At 36.9% G+C, this 8,583-nt stretch overlaps 1 protein-coding gene across 1 annotated transcript in view; it reads left to right on the top strand.

The window, feature by feature from the left end:
• Positions 1-8,369, top strand: part of slc1a1 (solute carrier family 1 member 1) — an 18,199-nt gene extending 9,830 nt beyond the window's left edge. The window contains exons 7-12 of the mRNA XM_010788630.1: positions 757-941; positions 2,272-2,379; positions 3,811-3,933; positions 4,037-4,231; positions 4,902-5,036; positions 5,129-8,369. Coding sequence (XP_010786932.1) covers positions 757-941; positions 2,272-2,379; positions 3,811-3,933; positions 4,037-4,231; positions 4,902-5,036; positions 5,129-5,369 — 987 coding nt within the window. The 3' untranslated portion in view covers positions 5,370-8,369. The remainder of the gene's footprint in view (positions 1-756; positions 942-2,271; positions 2,380-3,810; positions 3,934-4,036; positions 4,232-4,901; positions 5,037-5,128) is intronic.
• The last annotated feature ends 214 nt before the right edge of the window (positions 8,370-8,583 follow it).

Here is an 8,583-nt window from a genome sequence, read left to right as displayed (position 1 = left end):
TTCCTGTTAGGCCAATTCAGCATATACAGTAAGATGAGCAAGTATTTTTTTTATCATGAAAAACACTTTATATTACTTTTTTACATTTTTTTTTTTTTTACAATTATAATTTATTATCTTTTATTAATATATCTGGTTGTATATATTGCTCATTTTCCATAAAAGAAACAAATGTATTTGAGTTTGTGTTTTATTTGAGTTTGATGCATACAAATACTGTACTGTATATGATGATTACTTTTACCATAGAAGGCCAGCTCGACCATTTGGTAGAGGCTCATAAAAACAAAACTGTGTGGTCAGTCAAAAAACAAAATGTGTTTGTGCTTATTTGTGGCCCATTTGATAAGAAAATGCAAAAAAAAAAAAATTCCATAGCTTTTTTCTTGGTCCGGCAGTTAAAGGGTTAATACATTACTGAACTACAGGTGCCCCAGAGTCCACCATTGTCTCCTGTTGGAAACATCCACTAACATTGGGGTTTTGATCTTTACATGATAACAGAGTGTCCTTGTTGATCCGTCTGCTGCACTTTACGTCTCGTGTTTCTGCACCTGGCAACCAGCGTCTGATCTAAATGCATCAGAAGACCCTGTAATGGGTCATAAGTGTCCATGGGTCATTGGGCTGAGATTCTCTAGAAACATTTGCACAGCGCATCAATGGCTCTTTAGAGAGCTGATGTGAGTGTGATGCAGCCTCCTGACCTGCTCTTGGTCGCTGAATGAATAACCTCCTTGTCTCCTCTCCTGGCAGAACATAACCAAGGAATATAAGATCGTTGGCTCATATTCGGATGGAATCAACGTTTTGGGGCTCATCGTGTTCTGTGTTGCTTTTGGCCTTGTCATTGGGAAGATGGGGGAAAAGGGTCGGATACTCCTGGAATTCTTTGACGCCCTGAATGAAGCCACCATGAGGCTGGTCAACATCATCATGTGGTATGTATGAGAGATCTGTCTATAGTAGAGCTGTGCATTGGAAGAATCTGCGTTACGATGATGATAGAATAGTTGCAACACAATATATTGCAAAAGTGTTTAATGCAGTCATTTCATTAAGGCAATATTTTTGGAATATCTTTATACAAAAAGATGTAATAATATAAAGAATAAATCATCATAGGCAAAACATCCTTTTTTAATGTAATTGGAACAATGGAGTACACTGAGCGGTCATATCTTTGCAAATTAAATATTGACTGAGTTCATATTTGCATGTCAACTATTAATGAAAATGTGTTTGAAAATCGATGCATTAGCAAAAAAGATGATGGATATTTGTTTACACTCCTAATCTACAAGTATGGGTTTACAACATATAAAAGCTGCATTGTGAACATCTTATTATTCTGTCAGTTTGAAAACATGGAGGACAGAACAATGCACTTTTTGAGTCTTTTGGAGAATGAATCGGCAAGGGAATTAAACGTAGTTTGCCAAATCTGACACAACTTTTTTATCTTCTCAAAGATAATGTGCCTTTATGAGATAGGGAAACATATATTTTACAAAAACAAATCTCAACTCAAGGTCCATTTACTAGAGTTTCTGGGTTGTCAGAATCAGGTTTATTACCAAGTAGGTTTACACATACAAGGAACTTTCCTTGGTGTATATGGTGCATACATAAACACAGTTCATGAAGATACATTTTCATAAAAACTATTATAAAAAACGATTATATCATTAAAATATAGAGAAATATTAACATGAAATATAGATGTGGGACAAAATACTAATAATAAAATAAAATATGTGCGGTATTGTTGTAAAAAAGGCTAAAGTTATAACATTGAGTTATGATATTAAGATCATTTTTATCAAGTATTCTCGTGGCAAACAAACATTTGTGTCAATTGCGTACAGTTAAGGCTTAGATGAAGAGCAAATCAATACTAAATACTATGTATGTCTTTGTCTTTATTCCAAAGGATTAATAATTATAAAAAAGAACCTCCATGAAAAATGGTTACATTGCAGTTTACTTACATGTATACACCAATGATGGTGGAGCTGTCCGTCATGAGCAACTTGGTTTCATTGTCTTTGAGAAGCTAGAACCAGTGATTTTTATTTTAAACCTTTAAAGACAATTTACATGTGAATTATTAATCAATAATTCTACTTTTTACTGATCCTTTTTCTGTTATATGACTTATTATTGAAGATCAATTAGTCAGATTAGCAGAGCTGCGGTCTTAGTTCATCAAATGTTCTCTAATCTTAGGTTCTGACCCCCAAGTGACCACAGCTAAATGTGTTTTTTCAGCTACATGCCAGTAGGGATCCTGTTCCTAATTGCTGCTAAGATTATCGAGGTGGAAGACTGGGAGATCTTCAAGAAGATGGGTCTTTATATGGTGACGGTGCTGAGCGGGTAAACTGTGCCATTATTCTGTATCCGACTGTTCCAGACGCCGGGATTTATGGTTGACATTTTTGGCCGTTTCTCCCTCCAGTGATACAGTAAAAGCTGAGCTCTGTGTATGCACTGATAAGGGCCAAGGACATTTAAAACTGCTCAACCTGCAGATGCAGTAATGAGCTACGCCCATGCCTCTAAATCTAAGTGACACCATTAAAGCCTATACAGTAAATCTGCTCCAGTTAGGTCACAGGGTTGGTCCAAGGCTCCGGTGGTACTGTGACGACACGTGCACGTAATGTTCACACTTTGTTCAAATGTTCAGAGGCAGCTTTCAGAAAACTTCTCCCTGCATCATTGCTTTATGACTATGAATCACAGCCAAGGTGATTAAAAGTTTTTGACTTGATCAACAGAAAAAGCCTCGTTAATGTCAAAGTAAAATCAAATCTATCCAAAAGTGCTTTTTTATAAGCTCTGTAGCTGCAATCTATTTAAAGTTCTGTTTATTTAAAAGACCATCAAACAGAGTAATTGTTTGGGCTCTGAGCTGAGTCAGCTAGCCGATAATAAAGAGTCAGAATCCTTTCTAGCTGGCTTTTAGCTACATCTGAACCTGAAAAAGAGCATCTTCTACCCTAAGTGCATTTTACGCTATCATATACATATTTTATGCTTCCAAGAAATAGTTCATCATGTCGTTAAATAACCTTAATGTGTTGTTATCTGAGAGCAAGATGTTAAGTTAATACCTCCTAGCTAGCACCAGGACGGCTGTTAGCTTAGCTTAGCATAAAGACTTGAAGCAGACAGTGTGACCAGATAACCAATTGTCAGAGTCAGCAATTTTGTTGGTAGGCATTATTTGTATACTTGTGAAAAAACCAGCTAGCTGTTAATCCATGCTTCCACTTTTAAAGCTAAACTAAGCTAACTACTTATTTTTATAAGAAAGCAAATAATTTCCCAACATATTTAACTATTCCTTTAATAATGCCGGACGGATTAAACCCAGTCTGCAGTGGTTAGTTCTTAAAAACTAAAGTTATAAATAGCGGGTTCAATGTATGAATATAAATGATAGTCAACACTTTTTTTATAACGTCTGGGCTTATAAAACACATAATGTGGCACAGAACTAACTAACTCTATGAAAATGTACCTATTTTTTTTTAAAGACCTATACCTTGCTTTTTATACAGGATTGAGAACATCTTTCTACAATACACTGAAAAAACGGTGACTTTCATTAAATGAATTATGTCAACAGATTTCACATTAATGTATTAGGTTAGTTGAAAGTGAATATTTTTTTATTTAAACGTAAAATTATTGCTTTGGACTAACCTAACACAATTATGTGTAATTTCTGACATATTACATTTAATTAAAGTCGACTTTTCAGTTTTTTCAGTGTTTGATAATGTTTGTTTTGTTCCTCAGTCTGGCTATCCACGCCACCATCTGTCTGCCACTTATCTTCTTCGTCATTGTGAGGAAGAACCCGTATACCTTCACATTGGGAATGGCCCAGGCCCTGGTGACAGCACTCATGATCTCCTCCAGGTCAGAATCTATGACACTGCTTGTAAATCCAAATCAGGAATTTTAACATTCTTATATTTGTAAATGAAAACCATTCCAAGCAAGCTGCTCTCTTGTCCTTCAGCTCTGCCACCCTGCCTGTCACCTTCCGATGTGCTGAGGAGAACAATCGCATCGACAAGCGGATCACCCGCTTCGTCCTCCCTGTGGGGGCAACCATCAACATGGATGGGACGGCACTGTATGAGGCGGTGGCAGCCATCTTCATCGCCCAGCTGAATGACTACCATCTGGATGTGGGCCAGATTGTCACTATCAGGTACATCATGGTTACTAAGAAGCACTTCTAACTGCATGTTTTATAAGACTATAAAATCCAACTTATAAAACTATAAAATCCAACTATTGTTTTAATCGTACCTTATCAGGATACATAAAACCTTGATGACAACATGTAAAAGAAGAAAAATAAGTACATAACATCATAAATAAAAATAGGACCAGACTACAGGTCCACTCCTTGACCTATTTATTTTCTTTAAGCCCAATCTTAATGTCTTCATTTGCACCCTATTCCCCTAATGTCTTTCTTATGTTTGTTATTTTTGGTATTGTGCCCTTTAAATGATTATGATTTACTGTCCGGGTGCTGAATAACTTGAATAACTTATGTAGCAAAAGTGAGTGTTGCTCAGATTTACAGTTGGGCTATTTCACAAACCGTCGTCCATTTGGCTATTCTCAATCAGTCAAATTAATCCTTTAATGTTTTTTTGATTTAGTTTTGTTCGTTCTAAGTGCACAAATTAAAGCAGAGCAAATATTGAGCATTTATTCTTTCTACTCATAATTGCTCTAAATTTGGTTCCTTTCCTACAATTGGGTCGTATGACGTTCTGACTGCAATCAAACTGTAGTAGAGACACCATGTGCACATTTGATTGCTGCATGTTATTAAAAAGAAGATGTTTCGTGTGTCTGTGTTGCAGTATAACAGCAACGGTTGCCAGTATTGGAGCAGCAGGAGTCCCAAACGCTGGGCTGGTCACCATGGTGATAGTCTTAACAGCTGTTGGATTACCTGCAAATGATGTCACTCTGATAGTCGCTGTGGATTGGCTGCTGTAAGTGTATCTGGTGACCTTACTGTATGTGATTTCTTCCAAATCTTTTCTAACTGAACAGCTGTAAATTAACTTTGAGTGGTGTTTTTAAGGGACCGGTTCCGCACTATGATCAACGTTCTTGGCGATGCTTATGGAGCCGGTATTGTTCAGAAACTATCCAAAAATGAACTGGAGAGGATGGATCTGATATCAGATGTAGATGTCGCCAACCCTTTTGCTCTGGAAGCTACTTTGGATGATGAAGAGTGCGAGAAGAAGTCCTACGTCAATGGAGGCTTCACCGTCGACAAGACAGATGCAATCTCCTTCACTGAAACCTCTCAGTTCTAGCCTGCGGCTCCAGGAGCAGAAATGCTGCTATGGATGTGTTCATGTTTCAGCCCCATGACCAGAGAGAGACCCATCCAAGCTTAGACATCGGCAAGAGCAGCGTCCATTAAGCTTATCCAAGATGATCACCCTCCATGTCGGATATTTACATCCACTAGATTAAAGTGCTTCCTTCTTACTCTCAAATTGTGCCAATATTAACATGTCACTTTTCTTTTGAATAGGAGTGATCTTTTCTTGTAAAGATGCACTCAAAAGAAATGTGCGCGTAAGGAAATTTTTTTTCAAAGTATATGAAGTGTGTGTGTATGTATTTTTGCCATAAAGGAAATTGAATACATCTTAAAACAAAAACATTAATCCTATTTTATTTGCTATTAGATAATAATTCTTACAAAAATGTCTGGATGATTTTTTTTTAATGTCTACTGTATGTCCAATAATGCACTGCTTGTATATCTATCTGTATATTTAAACTGTGCCAAACATATAAAGAGGTTTTTCACCAAGTTGCATGAAGCAATATGTTAAAGAAGTGCTAATCGCTGGCTGAAGACTGATTTTTTATGGAGACTTCACAGAGAGTGGAGATAGTCAACAAAGGATTATGAAGTCATTGAACACTGTGAAATGTAAGGACGTCTTTTTCAGAACCAAATCACGTAAAAATGATCATAAATAGTGTGTTTTTAGGCAGTGTAGGGATACACTAGAGTAAACAGGTTTGTTTGGAGAATGTCTTTGTAACACAATTTTGCTACTATACTTTGACTGTGGTGTCGGGTAAAAAATGCTCTTAAACATATTGCTCAGTTTAGATGAATGTTCTAGGCATTTTAGCTTAAACCAGACAATAGAAAAAACATGTGGGAACAATTGGTCCGCAAGTCATGTTGACATTCTGGGAAATATACTGCACATCTATGCTTTCTTGCCAAGAGTGAAATGAAATGATTATTACCATGTCATATCTGTGTTGAGCTGTGTTAGCTAGCATAGCACACACCAACATTCAAATATAGAACTACTAAAACACTTTAATGTGACAGTTAGCAGTTTTTAAGGTACACTTAATGCGCCAACATGGGGAAAGTAATACTTTTCTTTTCTCACTTTCAGCAAGGAGTTGTTTTTTAAAAAGTAATGGGGTATTACTTTGATTAAAGCCACCAAAAACACGGCTCTGATGCACAGCAGCAGAGTACAGCCTCCTAAAAGGAAGCTACAACAGCTTTTTGTTCATTTTCAAAGGCAACTGCTACAATAAAAATCCAATGCTAACCAGGATTAATAACAAACATAAATGATTAGTTTCAGCCTAATTGTAATTATGACAAACAGTGTATTTTGTAAAAAGTCAACATTTATTCCAAGTTGGGTGCAAGACGAAAAGTCTGGTCGTCACATTTTGATGTCTTGTAAACAAGTGGAAATGTAGTCCTAATGATGGCAATTATCTGGCTAGTAGTTTTAAAAACTGTGTTGGATGGACAGACGCACCAAAGGGCCTTGCCTTAGAACGTCAGAGAAAGTCAATGCTTTGACACAAATTATACAAATATCTGTACCTATGTTAATGCTCTCTGGCTGCATTGTTGTTTGTGATGCTTGTGGTTTTACGCTCTTTTATAAAATGTATGTCCATGTCTATAACCGAGAGCTGTGTATTTGACTCCATGCAGCAGCTACATGCTCTGATGCCTGCACATGCTCATATTGTATCGTATTTAAGCATGGTATGAGTGGTGGAGAGTTGTTTGGTAGAGTTCCCTTGAACAAGATATGACATGGGACCAACCGTGTTATTGCTAAGGGTTTTCTGTTGTTCTATGTATAACATGTCCTAATCAATATCAATGTTTTCAAGGTAAAGTCAAAAGAGTCCTTTTACCTTCCATAATGACAAGACACATGTTATCCATCACATGCTAACAGAGGTATGCATTGTACAACAGACTCAGTAGATCTACTTCTTCAATGTAAGATAACTTAGCTTGGTTCTTTGTGGTAGAAATGAAACCGTCAGAGTAGTTTACAGCACAATATCACACTGTACGATGAGTTCTATTTTAAATTGGAAGTCAGAATATCCCTGTGGGTCATCCCTAATTTTCCAATGGTCCTCATTGTAAGAGATTGGTACATTTGAAATACAGCTTCAATGGTAAAAGTCAATTTGGCCTCTGTCGAGATATCAATGTCATATTAAGAGGATATTAAGCTGTGATATTTTCTTTAGCTGCTGTAAAGTACTGTTCCCAAAACTGCACCTAATGCCCATACTTAATTGTTATTGGCTAGGTTAGCGTAGATAATTAGGGACTGCAAACGCTACACTTAAAACTGCCTTGCTAGCTAGGGTAGACATGCTCATTTCCATGGTACAGGAGGATTTCCTCTGCCTGTGGTTGATAACTGTTCCCAAAGCAGCAGCTAGCATCTCAATGCTTTACAATGTTAGCTGCTACTCTTTCCCATGTGTCCTTACCAAGTATCGTGCAGATGTTTCTGTGTTTTGAGGTCATGCAGTGCTGAAAAATCCTAAGCCTATTTTCTGAATATTAAAAAGTCTAATGAAGTAATAGTGTTTTCAGAATTCTGTTTGGTGGGATTTGACTTGTCGACGTTTCCTCAGTGGATTACTTGAGCTTTCATGTTTAAAGGGTTGACTTTTCCCAGAAGTAAAAATGTCCAAATCCATTGCTGGAATAAGAGTCTAAGTCTCAGTGTCTTGATTTTAATCGTCTCTACACTGCCAAAAGGGCCATATTTGAATTAAAACATGGGTGGAGGTTGGTGCTTGTGTGTCATTGTATATTGATCAAAGATGACCCAGAAGCCCTCGCAAATCAGGTTGTATTCTACATTTCAAAAGCACACCGTCATCAACCAACCCCGTCTTTGTTGAAACAACTACTTGAGTACGTACAGTAAGTGAATCAACATGTGCTATGTAATGTGTAACTGCAAGCAAATAAAAGAAAGTTGCTAATGAGTTGACATATTTTGTTGTTTATATTTTTTAGTAATGAACCGAAACATATTCTGGTAGTGTTGGAACATGATTCACAGTGCCTCTTCTTTGATATAAAAATAAGGGTCAGCGCTTTGAAAAAAATCCAGAAACCCATAAAGAGAATGCAAGTTTTGATCCTACAAGATGGATTGTCTGATTCATTCAAACTCATTAGCTGACTTTATTCGATGAGCTATG

This window comes from Notothenia coriiceps, unplaced genomic scaffold, assembly GCF_000735185.1.
Source record: "Notothenia coriiceps isolate Sejong01 unplaced genomic scaffold, NC01 NC01_scaffold00031896, whole genome shotgun sequence".
Lineage (NCBI taxonomy): Eukaryota > Metazoa > Chordata > Actinopteri > Perciformes > Nototheniidae > Notothenia > Notothenia coriiceps.
Note: the sequence above shows the minus strand (reverse complement) of the source record. Positions and strands in the feature narration are given on the sequence as shown.